Genomic DNA, 19419 nt, shown 5'->3' with positions numbered 1-19419 from the left:
TGATTAAAACCAGACCAAAACCACTGTGATTTTCATTTAGATTTGATGACTTTTAATGTGCAGGTAGTGAGATGTGTTTTCTAAACGAGCAATGGTAAAGACACAGCTAGAACGTTTCGTCTCAGATTAAGAGGAGAAGAAAGAGATAAAGGGCTCTGATAAATCCATATTATTGTGTGCATCCATCTCAAAAAGACGGCAGTTATTATAGTGATTACAGCCACTAATTTCTCCTCTAATGGCTCTTCACCATTAGAGTGCTGTGAAGATCAGAATAGTTTTCTCGAATTAGATCCAAGTCATTTCATCAGCTCGTGTGTGAATGGCAGCGTGTTTTTTCCTGTGTTTCTGTGGTCTCTAGGCCGGTGTGATGTCTACTCTGCGGTTTGTGGCCTCCCTGCTGAAGGGTGATCACAGAGGAAGTGTTAGGATCCATTTTGCACAAGCTTTCTCTCTGAAGGTATGACTCATGCAATGAATTACACACACTCGCTCATCCGTACACACCAGCGAATAAAATATAATAATTTCATACAAATGCAGAGCCTTAACGCAGTGGCTTGTGGGCGGACGGTCTGTTCTGACAGCAGGGGAAATAATACTAAATGCAAATAATGGAAGCCATATAAGAACACGAAGTAAGTGTTGCAAAATAAATTGTCCAATAAATAAAAAAATAAGGATTAAATGTGTCCAGAGCTTGGTAATATTGGGGTTTTCGCAATATTACAACATCAGTATCGCATATCTTGTATAATTTCTTAATATAATTTTATGATTCTCAATATCAATAATTTGCATGCATTTAGTACAAATAATAATACAAATAATTAAAAAGTATTTCCATTTCAAATAAATGCTTTTCATTTTAACTTTGTTCATCAAACAATCCTGAAAAAATATTTCCACAATATTAAGCAGAAATGTCAGTAATGTTTCTTGAGCAGCAGCATATCAAAATGATTTCTGATGGATAATGTGACACTGAAGACTGGAGTAATGATGCTGAAAATTCAGCTTTGCCATCACTGGATTAAATTATATTTCAAAATATATTTAAATAGAAAACCGTTATTATAATTGCTAATGTTTCACAATATTACTTTGACAAATTTGAAACAAGTAATCGCTATTATAATTTACCAACGATAAGACAAAGATGCAAATAATATGCAAAATGAATAAATAAAGACATACACCTAGGTATAATACTGATGTGATGTGATGTTTTAGGACAGAGAATCAGGTCTTTTTTCAGTGTTTATTAAAGCCACTTAAAGGAGTACTTCAGCGCTGGGAAGATGAATCTGTATTTAAACTGGGTCATCAATGTAGTAGAAATGTGAAATTATTTTTGAATTTGGTGCCTTCTAGACTGAGAAAAGAGAGAACATTTATTTTTGTCTCATGGGGATGAAAGACTACAATTCCCAGAATGCTTCGCTGCCCTGAGGCCATTCCCAAAGCCACTTACTGGATTACTGTGACTGAGTTAGAGAAGACACTACAATTAAAAACTGAACGTGTCTGCTCAATATAATGAGTGAGTCACCGTGCGAGTATCACAGCACTGAGCACTAACTGCAGGAGTGAGATAAATGAGCTGATGAGCTCTCATGATGAGAGCTGAGGTAATCGCGACTACACTCACGGCATACATTCACAACGTATGCAAGCCTAACATTCAGAAATTAATTTGATAAGTTAAAAGACTTGCATTGCTCACCATAGCTCCGTTTACATGAGTGCCTGTAGCTGCGAGCTGAGCTCTGAGTGTGATCTCCCATCCCCCATACGCGGGTTCAAAACATGCGGAAATGGCTCCCTCTGCTGGCTGTAGTCTTTAGCCTTTTGCCAAACATTCCTCCTATGATGCAAATATCGTCAATTTGCATCATAGGAGGAATTATTCCAGAAATAAAATGCATAAATCTCTTGTCTCGGGGGATATGAGGGGGGAAAGCATAATCATTTGAATATACTTCAGGGTTTCTACTGATACAAAGCCATATGCTAATCGCTGAAGTAACCCTTTAAGTTATCCATCCAAGAGACATTGAATTAGGATGATGCATGCGTTGTGTACTTTTTTTGTTGTTGTGGAAACTACATTGTTGGATCTTTTCAGTTTGTGCTAATATTTATACAATGCCATTTATACAATGCCATGTTATTGTATACAATATTTATACTTCATTTTAAGTACTTTTCATACAGTAAATAATTACAACGTCCAAAATCTGGGTCTTGAATCGAAACCAGTTTAGCCATAATGCGACGTCTCAGTTTTTGAAGCTTATGTATGGGCACTGTGGAAAAGTTTTTAAACCCATTCTTTCTCACTCTCAGGAGATGTGCGAGAGTGGAAAGTGCCGTGTGGATGGAGGGCACCCCCTACAGGACCTGCTGTTGACCGCCATACTGCACAACAGGTCTCTTCAATCCCTCCGTTCGTGTATCTCATCTGCAGCATCTACTCTTCATCCATCTCTTCCTATTTGCCACCCTAGCATCTGTCTGCCCATATGGTGAAAGACAAAAGAGCACATGCGTTTCACTGCAAACCATCCTGCATCCTTCACGTTAGAATTTCCTAGTTTTCTTGTCAGTCACGAAAGTCCCTGGAGTTCTGGTCCTCCAGTTCAGTTCTTCTTCACCTTTGGGTTATTTATTTGATGTGCCAAATTGGCAAGACAAAAAAAGCAAGAAAAATACATTTAGCTAGTTCAGCATATCGCTTTCTAAAAATGTTTTTTGTAACTTGAGTTGCTTTAATCGAGTGCATTTCACAAATGTTTTATGCACTTGGCTCTAGAGGTCTGATTTAGCCTACTGAATGACTTGCATAATTATTTATTATTTGTTTTGACTATTATTTCCATCTTTGTCTTATTGTTCTGATCTGTTATTTGTTAACTTATAATTATTCTATCACTGACCGTTCACTTGGTTTAAACAATTAATGGAGAAATTGAATCAATGTGTACATACATTACCATTCAAAAGTTTGGAGTCGGTAAGATTTTTAAAAATGTTTTTGAAAGAAGTCTCTAATGCTCACCATGTCACCAAGGTTCTGTTTATTTGATCAAATGTACAGTAATACTGTGAAGTAGTATTTAAATGTCAAATAATTTTTCTATTTTAATATAGTTTAAAATATGATTCATTCCTGTGAATGTATTCCAAAGCTGAATGTTCAGCATTATTACGCCAGTCTTCAGTGGCGCATGATCCTTCAGAAATCATTCTAACGTACTGATTTGATGCTCAAGAAACATTTCTTATCAATGAACAGGTTCATCAAATGTTGTGCTGCTTCATATTTTTTTGTGGAAACCATGATAAAGGTTTTTTTCAGATAGTTCAAAGAACAGCATTTATTTTAAATAGAAATATTTTATATTAATTTGCATACATTTTTTATTAATTGTAGTAAAATCCATACATTTGTCAATAATGAAAATCTCTACAACCCCAAACTTTTGAATGATAGTATTTAAATGGTATATTCCATTTTTATGCAATTCGTTAATAATCATATTGATGTTTAACTATTTAAAGGAGCGTGTTCAGTGGCATATTAGTATATTTTCAATTGAAGCTGCGGTATACAAATTGCTATTGAGAATCATGAAATTTTAAAAGGCATTTTAAGTATTTCAACAGTATCAACTACTGAAATTTTTATGAAATCCTAGATATTAGACATATTCTCAAGCACTGGGACTCTTCTGAAAAAGAGCTCAAGAGCCAAGTGCTTAAAATGTTTCTGCGGTGCACACGTTTTAAATAACTCAGGTTATCGGGAGAAGCAAGTTATTCCAACCCCGGCTCATAATGAGTTGGAATATCCTGAAATCTACAAAGAGCTTCTCATCTGCTCTTCAGTCTCTTCCGAGAGCCCCAGGCACTGTTATACGTTTAAAGTGGAACATCCACAGCAGGGAATCGTTATCGGGAAGATTTAGCCCTGCGGGGCTTGACATTTGCATATTGACAGCTGGTAGTAATGTATTGTTGTAAAGCCTTTTATTTGTACACGTTAGGAAGTGAGGACAGTGGACAGGTGATGCAGTCACATGAGGTTTGTGGAGGACTGAAATGTACAGTATGCAGCCTATACTAGGGTTAAACATATTTGTCTATTTTTCAAATAATAGATTTCCTGTATCATAAATTGAAAATATGAACAACCATAACAAACATTACTGCTTGTAATTAGTATTTTCTATAACTTTCTGTATCTATTTTTCTAGAAAAATCCAAATATTGGTGTGTATGAGAGAGAGAGAGAGAGAGAGAGAGAGATTTATGCTCCAATAATCTATCCAATAATTTCCGTTTGGAATGGTATTCTGCACTTTTCGTCTAATGAAGATGATGAAGAAGGCAGCAATGAAGATTATTTTTGAAAAAGTTATTACCCTAATTTACACCCCTATACATCTATATTAAACAAAGTATGTGTAATAAAACGACATGTGGTTTATTTCATCAGGATGGATTCCATCTTCAACCAGAAGGATGTTTCCTGGCTCCTCCCACCCGCCGTCATGCCTGAACTGCCTCCCGCTGATAGACAGCTGACTATTGCACTGACTCTTCATTTCATGTACTGTGAGTGTGACTGAAACACGAGATCTCAAAGATCAAACTCTTGCACTTTAGTACTTGATTTATTTATTAAAGTTGTGTGTGTTTTATTTTTTCAATTTTATTTTAGCTTCAACTACAAGTATGGCTGTCATGTCTACAAGTCTGGTGTCCTGTTTACTGCTGCACAAGCATCGCAAGGTCTGTTTTAAAAACTCTTGGACATCACACACACACACAGTCGTGATCAAAATTGTTGGTACCCCTGGTAAATATGATGAAATATGGCTGTAAAAAATAATAATCTGCATTGTTTATCCTTTTGATCTTTTACTAAAAAAATTCACAAAAATCCAACCTTTCATTTAAGTAGAATAATTGACAATGGGGGGGTAAATCACATTATGAAATAAATGCTTTTCTCTAAAACATATTGGCCACAATTGTTGGTACCCCTAGAATTTTAAATGAGTAAAATACCTCTGAAGTATATTTACATTAATATAAGGAACATTAAATTGTCCAGCTAGGATGTCTTGTTTTACAGGAGTATAAATATAAATTCCCAAATTCCCTTAATCATTTATCACAATGAGTGAAACCAAAAAATATAGTTCTGATGTGCAGCAAAAGATTATTGAGCTTCACAAAATAGAAAGAGGCTGTAGGAAAATAGCTAAAGCATTGAGAATCCCCATTTCCACCATCAGGGCAATAATTAAGAAGCTCCATTTAACTAAAGATGTTACAAATCTGCCTGAAAGAGGACGTGTTTGTATATTGTCTAGGGCTGTCCTCGACTAAGGATTTAGACAATCGAATCAGAATTTTCGAATCTCTCTATGGTCGACTGATAGTCGAATCATCTGTGTGTGTGAATGGGTTGGGAGGAGCACGACACTGTCAGCAGAAGGGTAAAACTATTTTTAATTTTCTTTACACACTGCACACAGCAACAACTTTTAATAAAGCAACCAAAACTGCCTGCCAACTGACAGACAAACTGACAATGGCTTTCTTATTTAGGTTTAAATAGCCTAAAAGGTAATGTGGTGGATAAACATTCATAAACCGTTTTCTCATAACATGTTAAAGCCGCGATCGAAATACAGAACATCACACAAATATATAAAAGAACATTTTGATAAATAAACCTAAAAAAATACCTGCCTAGAGAGGAAAAGAACATTTGGGTGCGTTTATATGCACGTTCTGTAGCCGATTGTGCCTAAAGCGGGTGAAGGACGTACGCGAAGCTAAGCCCCACGCGCCCTCAGGATCTCACTCACACCGCCACCTGATGCGCACATTATATACACACAAGCTCAATTTTGAATTGACTGACAGATGAGCTGCACGAAAGCGCTCTGTGGTGCAGCAGGATTTTAAACAACTTCCCGAGTGGCCACGGACAAGCGCTGAATGCTGCCGCCGGTGTGTGTACACTCATTGAACGTGTTCTAATTTAAAAGGAGCAGTGCGAAGCTCAGCGCCCTTAAAGGGGTCGCACACCGATACTCAGCTCAGCGCCGCGACACGTCTTTAAAATATTGAGCACCCCCATATTGCCAAAATGGTATGATCCTCGTTTCATAACACCCGCGAAGATTCGACCGTGAGATCGGTGGTCGAATCAGGCTCCGCATATCGATGCATCGAATCTTCGAATCTTCGAATCTTCCTAATGCACGGCGAGGAGGAACGCTTGAGTACGCAAAGACTCTCCAAGATCACAGATGGAGAATCGCAGAGATTAGTTGAGTCTTGGGGTCAGAAAGCCTAAAAAAAAATTCAAACAACCCCTACATCACCACATGTTGTTTGGGAGGGATTCAAGAAAAATCCTCCTCGCTCATCCAGAAACAAACTCCAGCACATTCAGTTGTCAGACACGACTGGAAAGTCAAAAGGGACTGGGTTCTGTGGTCAGGATGAAACTATAAAATAGTTTATTATTAGCAGTTTATTCACTATAGTTTAGAAAATGGTAATATAACATGACAAGAACTCAGTTAAATGGTTAGTTCACCCAAAAATGTAAATTCTCTCATTAATTACTTACCCTCATGTCGTTCGACAACGGAAACCTCCGTTCATCTTCGGAACAACAATGAAGATATTTTTGTTGAAATCCGATGGCACAGACAGGCCTTCATTGACATCAATGTAATTTCCTCTCTCAAGACCCATAAAAGGTACTAAAGACATCATTACAAAGTCCATCTCTACAGTGGCTCTACAATAATAATTTTATGAAGCGACAAGAATGATGTCAATGAAGGCCTTTCTGAGCCATCAGATTTCAACAAAAATATCTTCATTTGTGTTCCAAAGATGAAAGTCTTACGTGTGTCGAACGACATTAGGGTTAGTTATTAATAACAGAATTTTCATTTTTGGGTGAACTAACCCATTAAACTCTGTCAGAAAATGTTTTATTTAGATAATGTCAGATAAATTTGATAGAAAGGTACGTAATCGATTACAATCAATCAGTCAGCTGTACAATTAAAGTACACGATTAGATAATACCACTTTAAGTCAATCAATTACTAAGCAATGCTTAATTTTGTTTTAAATAATGTGTTCAGTCTGTGGTGTTATAAGTTGCACACAGAGTTTTTACACCGTTAAAGACTTGTATTCCCATCCTAAACATAGACAAAGTTAAAAAAAAAAATCTGGATGTTTTCTGTGCCAAAAATACTCCTTCTGGTTTCTCACAAGTTTCTCATTTTTAGCTGATGTCAGATAGGGCGGAATGTCCTTGTACGGGCTGTACGGGCTCTTCTCCCGGAAGGGCGCGTGACTAGAACGAGAGAGGAAACGCTTTAGGGAAGCCGGCTTCGCTGCAGTCACGCTGTCACAGGACTTGAGGAAATCAACAATGTCACCAAAGAAGTGTTTTTCTGGTTGTCAGGGCAAGACAACCCTGTACAGCTTCCCAAATAACCCAGAGTTAATGGGGCAGTGGATGGAGTTTGTTTTTCTGGAGCAGCAATAGAGTTGTGCAAGTGTTTTGGTTTGTTCCCTTCATTTCGGCGACAATGGTTTATAAACAAGGTTTAACTCCAGAATTGTAGCTCGTCTAATGCTGAAAGATGGAGTGGTTCCAGCGATTAAGGTTTACGGTCGTATGTTGGAAGTAGGCGGTGAATAAAACTGCTTTAAATGTCTTTGTGTTGTTAGCTATCGACTCGTTTATTCAAATGTGCTACTATTCCATTATTTTTCTATGTAAAAACGCACTAGTCTGATGTGCAAAACCATTCCGCTTGCAACTGCTAACATTAAATCGCATGCAATAATCCATAAACCGAATTATGTCCTCATAAACCAAGAGTAAACGCACAGAAATGTTGTAAAACTCGCGAGCATGACCAGCCGCTAAGCGTATATAAGTAACAGTACATACCATTGAGACGTCCTGCTGTAGTCGTCTTTGCTGCTTCTCCGGTTCAATTTCAGCCTCTAGATCTGATTCTGGATCATATATGTATGGCTAAATCTGATTGATCTCAATGGTTTATTTAAAGATGTCAGAGCTTTCAGATGCTCTCAACAAAATAGCTATTTGTGCTCGTCATTCTTTAGCTCCGACCTCACGATACGCTTCCAGCCGCTGGTTTTTTTCGGAAAGACTGTACAGCCTATATTTCTTTTATAAACATAATAAAACTAAATACTTTTTGGAGATATGAAGGATGCAATACTACTCTATAGGTACTCAAGATTGATTCACTGAAAGTGTTTCATCCCCACTTTAAAGAAAAAACACGCAAGCAAAACATGGTCAGGTAAAAGTGTCTGAATAAATTTGGTCCCAATTTTTTATTAATTTTATTGGTAGTCAACTGTATGCAGAGTTTTCAGCTATATCACTATTAACCGAGTTGGGGTAACGCTATGCTTGCTGCAATAGTCGGTTTTTTACTTGCCTTTTTTACTTTACTTCGTGTTTTTTTTGTAACATCACTTGCTTCACCGTGCATCACCGTTGTTTACTTTTTTAAAGTAATAAAATAATTTAGTTCAGTTAGAGAACAGACACTACAATTAAAAACTGAAGGTGTCTGCTCAATACAGCATGAGCTAAACGAGAGTCACCGCGCACACCAGCAGCAGGAGTCAGATTCCATTCATTATGAGCGAAGAGCTGACAGACAAGATGATCGCGGAAGATTTGGTTTCAAAGCGAAATGTAAAAGCGCCTATTTAAGTGAATTTGTCATTGTACTATTTATTATTTTCAGTAAGAATAATAGGCTAATGAACCCACCATTCAAGCAACTGCCGCCCCCGAATTGGCGCTAATTCTAAACTAAAAGTATGTCCGCCCTGTCATTTCTTCACGGCCACACTGTCATTTACATTTGCAGTGTCATTCCTTCACACTGTCATTAATTTACGGCCGCACTCATTCACAGTGCGGGTCCACTGACGCTTTTTCAGACAATGCCTATGGAAGCTTAACTTCCATAGGAATTCATTGAAAACACTTACTTTGGCCCTCTGCCCGAACGGCCGTGCACATTTTACTTTCAGTTTAGAATTAGCAATTTAAAAGCCCCCGCCAGTGATACCGGTATTATCGGTGTTGTCATATGGGAAGATTTTCTCACTGTCACATACCTAGGTAACAAAATTACAAGTAACGTGAGTTTACTTTTTCAAGCTACGAGTAAAGTAAAGCATTACTTTTTCATTATTTATTAACTGGCAGTATTACGCAAACCTGCAGTGATAAAATGTTACTATGGGTGTCCCCGACTAAGGATTTACCAATACACAATTACATAACATCCCACAAATATATAAAAGAACATTTTGATAAATAAACCTAAACAAATACCTGCCTAGAGAGGAAAAGACAACTTGGAGTGCGTTTACATGCACGTTCTTAAGCCGATTGTGCCTAAAGGGGGTCGCACACCGGATGCGAAGCTCATCACCGCCTCAGGTATCGCACAACAGACGCGCACATTATATACGCATAAGCTCGATTTTGAATCAACTACTGACAGAAGAGCTGCACGATAGGTGTATCTTGTAGCACAGGGTGAAATCAGTATGTACATTGATGATCGAAGCTCAGTGCGCGCCCCTAAAGGGGTCGCACACAAGAGGCTAAGCTCAGCACCGCTCATCAACGCGCAGCGCCGCACCACGTCTTTAAAATATTGAGCACCCCCATATTGCCAAAATAGTATGAATCTCATTTCATAACACCCGTGAAGATTGGACTGTAAGATGGGTGGTCGAATCCGGCTCTGCATATCGATGCATCGAATCTTCGACTATTCGGTGTCACCCCTAATTGTTACATAACACAAATATACTTTATGTATTTAATCTTACTTTATTAACAAATGTCTTTGCTGTGGACCTTCAGTGATAAAATTCAACCATACGAATAAGCAAAATTTACTTGAGTTAAACATCACATTTGCATTAAAAAAGTTTTTTTTTTTTTTTTGGTTATTGTTGAAGTTTGTTGAACTTTCTTCTCCTGTGTCCTATTCTTCTACAATCCAGATTGGCAGCACAGCTGAAATAGTTTGTTTGAGCTGTACAGGTTGAATTACAATTCTTTTTTTAACCGGAGGCTTAATCGTTTCACTTTTGGTTTGAATTGGCCTTTACATATACCAAAAATATAACTCTTTTTTAATTAAATCAGCACTAGGTAACTTTTCAACCTACATAATATATTTTCAAGACTCTTGTGATGATAAATCGACTTACAATAGGTTGAATGACACGTCTGCCATAGCCTGATGGGGTCTGTATCGTTTATAATCGTACTTTTAAACTTCGGGTTTCGGGTAGTAACCCGAGAACAAAAAGAACGACAAAATTCGACTGCTTAACGGCATATACGTCACTTCCACCAACACCCACACTTCCTTAAATTCGGACGTGCGAGCCCAACTTTGTTCATTGGAAAATATAGTCAAGTCCGAAGCAGCACAGACAAATAAGAAAGAAAAGGTTTTATTGGAGGAAAGCAATAAGAGGAAACGAAAAAGTGATGGGATTAAAGGCAGGACGAGGATCAACATTAGACCAGCGTTTGCTCGTCGGCGTGAGCTGAAGGAGGCGTGCTCGACCGATGCTGTCCTGCTTATTATGGTGATTACCTACCACTCAAACATTGAACTGAAGTATCATATAGATTCTGTAAAACGGTAACCAATAGACTACTATAATGGCGCTGGCTTGTAAACGTGAGCATCGCGATTATTTGGCGTTTGAAAAAAATAAAACCCAAGAAATTATATTCATATGACATGCTGAAACATGCCACTGACTGTACCTAGGATGAAGACATTTCACACGCGACGCCAGAAGAACACCTGCATGTGAACTCCAACCCGCGGGGCTGCTTTTATGAAATTATTTGGCCCGCCCCGCACCACTGTATGTATTTTTTACAACCCCGCCCCGCACCCGTGACCATTAAATAGACATAAAGAGTCCGTGGGTTATGAGACGACCCGCGCATCACTAGTTCAGGGCTATCAGTGTTGTCATGTCAACACACGCGATGGCATCCCCTGTTGTAGGATGACAGAGCTTACGACAGTAGTTGAGGACGTGATTTTTTTCCAACTGTAGGGGGACCCCGAGAGCAAAAGTTACCAAGTGCTGCTTTAAAAAACAAACAAGGAAGCCTAGTCCAGGTTAATTTAACGTGGTATTTTCCATAAAAAGAAACAACACAAATTAGTTGCTTTTTTTAAGGAGTAACAGATTACTTTTATCCGTAACTTTCCCCAACACGGAATATTACTATTTCATATGTACAATAAGGACAGTATGTATTTGACTGCATTTTTCTGAATTTTGCTAGATTAAAACATTTTTATTCCTGCCAATTGCTGTATCAACCAATTATCATCTAGGACTGGATCTATTTTATAGTATTACATCAATTGGTTTATTAGTCATTGACTCGTTGTAGATGATTCATACAAGCATCAAACAGGATTCTGCTTGCTTTAATGATTGTACTAATAATGATTGTAATAATCTTCTCCCTCTTTCTCAGGGTGTGCGTGTATCTGTGCTATGCAGGGACATCTGTTGGCTGTTGGAGGAGGTGTTGTTCAGAAACACAGACGTGGGTTTCGGTGGCGCTCTTGTCGGACTGGTGCATCACGCGCTTTCTCTGCTCCGCCCTTATCTGCTCCTTGCTTCAGCTCCGCCTACGGGAGAGCCCATCATCGCACCGCGGCCCGATCCAGAGTGTCTGCTCACACTGAGCCAACACTGCGATGTGCTGACTCATGTCTTCATACACGAGGCTGTAGGAGGTGGGCAGAGTGTATGGAAAGCTGTTGTTGGCAGGCGTCATGCAGCAATCTTTTTTTTTTTTTTTTTTTTTTGAAGGGCCATCAGTGGGAGGCTTATTTAGATATTTCCATTTCTGTTCAAACGTTTGTTAAAGAAGTTTCTTATGCTCACCATTTATTTGATCAAAAAACTAGTATTACAGTGTAAAATAACTGTTAACCATTTAAATATTTTAAAGGTGCCCTAGAATGAAAAATTTACCTAACCTCGCTATTGTGAAATAATAAGAGTTCAGTACATGCACATCACATATTGTGAGTCTCGAACACCATTGCCTCCTACTTCATATGTAAATCTCGTGCAAGAAAAAATAAGTGATTCCAACTGTGACCCAATCGCTGGGGATCATTAATATGTACACCCCCAATATTTGCATCTGTTCGAACATGTTCATTGTCAGGCTGAACTGACGGAGCCAAATCATCGGGACTGCAGGTAAACAAGCAACACTCGAGGATAGCAAAAACGGCAGCTCTCATGGACACAAATGTCATGTTCCAGGCTGTGCAGGTGACTTGAGGACTTTTCATACCCTTCCCACAAATGTCAACTGTCATGGTTGATTATTATTATAATCGGATACCACAACAATTTAATTCAAAATTGTTTGTTTGTTCGGCCCATTTCAAGCAAGCTTCGTTCAGTGTCTTAAACTGAAGAAAGGGGCAATTACAACTGTATTCCTGCTAGCAGAAAGTAGTGATTTATCCACTTATTGACTGTCTAAACTATTTCTGATTAAATTAAAAGTTTCTTAGAGAGACAGCATTGTCTAGATAACACAAGATGCTAGTACAGTAACAATAGGAAACTCCAAGTACCATACAAAACTAAATAGTGTGTCTAATGACAAAGGTTAATATTATTATTTTTTACAAAATACAAACGTAGATATGTTGCTTACAGATCGTTCACTTGATCCTTCTAGCAAACATCATCTTTTCCACCATATAAGTTAAAACGACAGTCATTTGACAAGGCTATTCATTTTGTAAAAATATATATATATATTTATATTTTTGAGAACTGAAGTATGATGTTTTTGCATGCTTGTATTTCAGAGTACATCACAGTCACTGCGTAGCCTACATTGTGACTAATGCTTTAAACATGCAATATCGTTGACGAAAAAAAGACGAGACTAAAATGTTGTTTAAAAAATAAAAAAACTTGACCACTGGTTTTGGTTTTGTCGGGGGAAAAAGAAGAGTGTTCGTGCTTACGGTTGCCAGATTTCAGTCATTTAAATCCCCCAATCAGAACTTTTCTATGAAAAGAACACGTATACTATCCGGTGTTTTACCTAAACATGTACAATCTGGCAACCATATGAACACAAGCTCTTTTGCGTGTGGATAATCTGAAAACACCAATAAACAAGCATGCTGCATTTTAGCAATCTCCATTTGAGATGTTCTGTTTAAAGTGTCATTCAGTCAGTCGGTGTTCTGTCAAGACTCAGGAGCCGCTTCGCTGAACAACTGAACTGATGTGTGCTGTGAGCTGCTGAAATAAGCCAATCAGAGCAGAGCTTAACATTAATAATCATGACTCTTCCAAATAAGGCAAAAACAGAGCATTACATCCTAGGGACAATTTATAGGGTTGTAAATGGACCTGTAAAACTGTATCTGGACAATTGTTGCCCTTAAGCTACATACCCTCTATGTAGATATCATAGAACAATTTAAAGTCAGCATGAAACGGAAGTTGAGATCATCTTTTTCTCCTTATTGTGACGTATAGCCGAGTGAAACGGCTTCTGAAATGAGAAAAAATGTAGGGCGGGGCTTGATTTCGTCCTTCGGGAACTGATTGAATTGTTGGAAGTGGGGCATTGCTAACAAAATGGAGGCAGATTTGAATGCCCTCAGCACCAGGCATCTAAGAGGCACAGAAACGAGACAGAGCCCGATAGCCCCGCCATAGCGCAATAGCACATGACTGGGAAAGACAAGTTGTTTAGAGGGGGGAGGGGAGTGTTTTATGTTTTTTATTACATATAAAAATATGAAATGTAAAATTTGATTTCATGCCATCTTTAACATATTGTTTCAACTCATTCTAGGGCACATTTAAACGTTATTCTGATTTGCTGTTCAAGAAACATTTATTATTATCACTGTTGAAAATACTGATGACAGATGCTTTGTGGAAACCGTGACACATCAGGATATTTGATGAATATAAAGTTCAAAAGAACAGCATTTATTTGAAATAGTAAAGACATTTATAATGGTTACAAAACATTTCTGTCACTTGATGAATTTAATGCATCCTTCATGATCAAAATAGATTTTAAAGGGGGGGTGAAACACTCAGTTTCAGTCAGTGTCATGTCAATCTTGAGTACCTATAGAGTAGCATTGCATCCTGCATATCTCCGAAAAGTCTTTATTTTTTTAATAATTATATAAGAAAGATGCGCTGTTCCGAGTCTTTCCGAAAAAAGCCGAGCGGGTGGGGGCGTGTCGTGTGAGCGGAGCTAAATAATGACGTGTGCAGCAGCGCTGTAGTGTTGAGTCGAGTCCGTCATCCCTAACAGCGGGAAAAAAACTTTATTCAAAATAAAAATATGGCTTTTAATCAGATACAGCCATACATCTATGATCCGGAATCAGACCCAGAGGCTGCAGTTGAACAGGAGCAGCAGCAAAAACGACTAGAGCAGGACGTCTGTATGTGGTAAGTTACAAGTTATACACTAACTATATAATATGCTTAGCGGCTTGTGTTATTTACATATTTATACTTGAATTATATCGTCGTATTTTTGTCTTTGAAGGTGTACATGTGGGAAGTGCAGTTGTGCACGTGTGTTTGTGTGTTTACGCGTGGTTTGTGTAGAGACATTTGAAGCAGTCTCACTCACCCTTCTAACGTTGGGACTGCTCCATCCTTCAGCATTAGGCGATTGGGAAAATGCGGCGTCGAGCTGGGCCTTGTGAAACAGTCGGCACCGAAATGCAGCGAACAGATATAAACATTCGCGCAACTCAGTTGCTGATCCGGAAAAGCAAATTACATCCACTGTTGCCTTAACGCGGGGTTTTGGAGAATCTGTGCAAGACTGTCTTGGTCTGGCAACCAAAAACGCACTTTTTTGGTGACATTATGTGTAATTGTCACCTGTCCAGCAATCTACAAACCAGCGCTTTGATGGGCGTAGGCTGTTGCTTTCGCTCTCTCCCTCGCTCTCTCTCACGCGCTTCCGGTAGAATTGTCCGTAAGGCCCATACAAGGAAATTCCGCCCACACTAACGTCAATGGGGACGCATGATCTCAAAAAACTTGCCGAAACTTATGACTAACCGGAAGTAGTATTTTTGACAAAGAAATACTCCCATCAAACGTCCACCTTAACTTTTGAAACTTTGTCTATGTTTAGTATGGGATTCCAAGTCTTTAACAGTGTAAAAAGATCAGTATGCATGAAACAGCATTTCACCCCCCCTTTAAATAATCTTATTTATTAATGTTAATAATGTAGTAACTGATTGGATTCTCCAAATTTAGTCATTCTGTTTTAGACATTTTTTTTTATTTTTAGAAAATAATATTTGTACAATATTTGTCTTAGATCACCTAAAATGTAATTAATTCCTTACCCTCATGTCGTTCCCAACCTGTAAGACCTTCGTTATCTTCGAAACACAAATGAAGATATTTTTGATGAAATCTGAGAGCTTTCTGAGCCCTCCAAGACAGCAATTTAATTAACACTTTCAAGGCCCAGAAAATGTGACCATTGTGAGTCCAGTGGTTCAGCTTTAATTTTATGAAGTGACGAGAATACTTTTTAGGCGCAAAAAAACAAACAAAAACAACTACATTATTCAAAAATTCCATTCTAGCCTGTGTCAGTTTCCTAAGTAGTTTACAATGTAAAAACAGTGCAACGCTTCCAAGTTTTATGTCAGAAAGCCGGCTTAACATTGGCCGACACCGTTCATGTGAGCACCACGACGCATGAGCTAGCCAGTGGTGAGCTGCCTTTCTGAGTTAGGGATGGGTATTGAAAACCGGTTCCATTTTAGAACTGGTTCCAAATTACCCAGAACCGGAATTTGATAAGAAACATGCATTTTGATTCCACTTATCAGTTCCTGTGCGCAATTCAATGTGATTTTTAAATTACTCAAGCACAAAAGGACTTGGGCACTGTTTTCTGTGCACACATCCAAAACTTGAGCACAGAAATAGTGTTTTTAATGCAGTTTTTTAAAGCATTCAAGCGCGTGCACACACATGGCCACAGAACGGCTTCTTATTGTGAACAGTGCGCAATATAATGAGCTGAGTTCTCTTCCTCCTTAAATGTTTTGCGATAAGACTTGTGAATGATATCTTAAGTAGATTTTTTTTCTTCTTCTTTTTTTTACCTTATTAGAATCGAAATTAGGAATTGTTAAGAATTGGAATCATTAAAACTCAAACGATACACAACCCTAGTTCCCGGGGGTGAACCAATGGAGTCACATGGACTGTTTAATGATGTTTTTCCTTCCTTTTTGGGCATTGAAAGTGGTAATTAAATTGCGGCCTATGGAGGGGTCAGAGAGCTCTCAGATTTCATCAGAAATCTCTTAATTTGTGTTCCGAAGATGATAAAATTAATGAGAGAATTCAGATTTTTGGGTGGGCCCTTTCATGATAAAAGATGGAAAATAAATCCACTCTGCTCAATCTGAGGGGGGCACGTACCCAGTTTGAACGGTTCTCATGCTTCAGAGTGTTGATGTGTTTGAGTTGAGTCACGTTTTACACCACAGCAGGGTTTTTTGACAGTGCTAACCCTGAAGGAATGTTTGTTTGTGTGAAGCGTGTGCTGTCTCAGCTATGCTGAGTGAGGTTGTAGGCTGTGGAGGGGGTGGAGACCAGGAGTTTGATGTTGTCCTCGGTCAGGAGGAGCTGACGGAGAAAAGCCTCCAACTCACACATTTACTATCACCCGGGTATATACCGGTGAGTCTCACTCAAACACGCACAAATGACGTTCACAATCCAATGACGCTAGTAGTGACTCATACAGCCGCCTTGCTCTTCAATCAGAAAAAAACTCAATTTATTTTTTCATACAGTCTCCAAATTTCTCTCTCTCTCTTCCAATCGATAAGCTCCCCATCACTTCCTTTTATTATTCTCTCTCGATGTCTCTTAAATCTAGTTTCCTGTTCAAGGGTTCTTCAGTGGCGGGAATATCATGTGTAATTATTGCAGGCCCATTTTACACTTACATCAGCAAATAAACACTTGTAAGGGCTGTAAAATGTCAACAAGAACAAAAACACTACACAACTAATTCGCTCATCCTTTCTATATGCTCTCTTTCTTATATCTGTCTGTCTCTCTCAGCCATGTCAGAACGCGCACAGCTTTGCTCTCGATGTGGTGGACAGCATGGTGCGCTGTGGGGTTCTTGTTATGGAGGAGGTAAGACACCTCCATTAACAAACAAATGCTCATTCTCTGATCACAGTCAGCCTTGGCACATGGAGCATTTTCAAAATTCAAAATCAGTGGTCATTGCTATGAAACTTTATATTATAGAATACAAATTCATAGTTTCATATACTACAGTTATGATACAATTTAATACAAATGTAATATTACAAAATATTATTTTGAGAATTATATTTACAGTGCATCCAGAAAGTATTCACAGCACTTAACTTTTTTCACATTTTTTTATGGTCCAGCCTTAAAGGAGCACTCCACTGTTTTTAGAAATAGGGCTTATTCAACTTTAGTTGAATTTTCTTTCCTACCTTTAGATATGTGGGCAAATGCATTTTTGTCTCAGTGCATGCATTGTTTTAGTTTGGTAGGGTCGCCGCTAGCTTAGCTTAGCATAATGAATGGAATCCTATGTTGCCAGCTAGCATGTCCCGAGTAAAAGTGATCCAAAAAAAACGAATTATTTCTTGTGGCCTGTGTATTCTCACCAAGTACAAATAGCTATGCAGATTAAAACTAGGTGGTTTTCTAGGCAGATATTGACTTGGGACTATATTATGGGGAAGCACAGGCAAATAACTGCTACTTGGGCGCAGAGATATCATGCAACACATTGCAATCGCTCAACAGCCAGAGGACGTGAGGAAGAGAGCCATGATATCTCTGCCCCCAAGTAGCAGTGGTTCGATTATACAAACAATACGCTATAATGATAATGTGAAATAAGTTTGGGAAAAAAAGGAAACAAAAAAGAAAATCACCATGTACATAAGTATTCACAGCCGTTGCCATGAAACTCAAAAATTAGCTCAGGTGATCCTGTTTCTACTGATCATTCTTGAGAAGATTCTACAACTTGACTGGAGTCCAGCTGTGCAAAATTCAGTTGATTGGACATGATTTGGAAAGGCACATAGCTGTCTATATAAGGTCCAACAGTTATCAGTGCATGTCAGAGCACAAACCAAGCCATGAAGTCCGAAAAATTGTCTTTAGACATTCAAGACAGGATTGTATCCAGGCACAGATATGGGGAAGGGTACAGAAAATGTTCTGCAGCATTGAAGGTCCCAATGAGCACAGTGGATCTGGCTGCCTGTCCAAACTGAGCAATTAGAGGGGAGAAGGGACTTAGTCAGGGAGGTCACCAAGAACCTGATGGTCACTCTGACAGAGCTCCAGCATTTCTCTGTGGAGAGAGAAGGACCTTCCAAAAGATCAACTATCTCTGCAGCACTCCATCAATTAGGCCAGTATGGTAGCATGGCCAGACAGAAGCCTCTCCTCAGTAAAAGGCCACCTGGAGTTTGCCAAAAGGCAACTGAAGGACCTTCAGACCATGAGAAACAAAATTTTGTGGTCTGATGAAACAAAGATTGAACTCTTTGACCTGAATGGCAAGCGTCATGTCTGGAGAAAACCAGACACTGCTCATCACCTGGCCAATTCCATTCCTACAGTGAAGCATGGTGGTGGCAGCATCATGCTGTGGGGATGTGAGAAAAAATGAATGCAGCAATGTACAGAGACATCTTTGATGAAAACTTGCTCGAGAGCACTCTGGACCCCAGACTGGGGCAAAGGTTCCTCTTCCAACAGGACAACAACCCTAAGCACACAGCCAAGATAACAACGGAATGGTTACGGGACAACACTGAATGTTCTTGAGTGGTCCAGCCAGAGCCCAGACTTGAACCCGATTGAACATCTCTGGAGAGATCTGAAAAAGATCTGTGCACTGGTGCTCTTCATCTAACCTGATTGAACTTTAGGGGGTCCTGCAAAGAAGAATGGGAGAAACTGCCCAAAAATAGATGTGCCAAGATTGTAGCATCATACTAAAAGACTTGTGGCTATAATTGCTGCCAAATGTGCTTCAAAAAAGTATTGAGCAAAGGCTATGAATATATAAGTACATGTGATTTTGTTTGTTTACTTTTTTGTTTTATAGACTGGGTAAACCCAGCCTGACCTGCCAGCGATTTGATTTCGCCCAGCAACTCTGGAAAA

General features: G+C 38.8%; 1 protein-coding gene across 6 annotated transcripts in view; it reads left to right on the top strand.

The window, feature by feature from the left end:
- gpat2 (glycerol-3-phosphate acyltransferase 2, mitochondrial) overlaps window positions 1-19419 on the top strand; it is a 97032-nt gene that overhangs the window by 61367 nt on the left and 16246 nt on the right. For all 6 annotated transcript variants that reach the window (XM_067413338.1, XM_067413336.1, XM_067413337.1 and 3 more), the window contains 7 exons: window positions 362-460; window positions 2350-2432; window positions 4502-4620; window positions 4727-4797; window positions 11648-11912; window positions 16775-16917; window positions 17308-17385. In XM_067413338.1, the coding sequence (XP_067269439.1) occupies window positions 362-460; window positions 2350-2432; window positions 4502-4620; window positions 4727-4797; window positions 11648-11912; window positions 16775-16917; window positions 17308-17385 (858 nt within the window). The remainder of the gene's footprint in view (window positions 1-361; window positions 461-2349; window positions 2433-4501; window positions 4621-4726; window positions 4798-11647; window positions 11913-16774; window positions 16918-17307; window positions 17386-19419) is intronic.

The sequence above is a fragment of the Pseudorasbora parva genome, chromosome 13, assembly GCF_024679245.1.
Source record: "Pseudorasbora parva isolate DD20220531a chromosome 13, ASM2467924v1, whole genome shotgun sequence".
NCBI classification, from domain to species: Eukaryota; Metazoa; Chordata; class Actinopteri; order Cypriniformes; family Gobionidae; genus Pseudorasbora; species Pseudorasbora parva.
The sequence above is the reverse complement of the archived record's forward strand: the minus strand, read 5'-3'. Positions and strand labels throughout refer to the sequence as shown.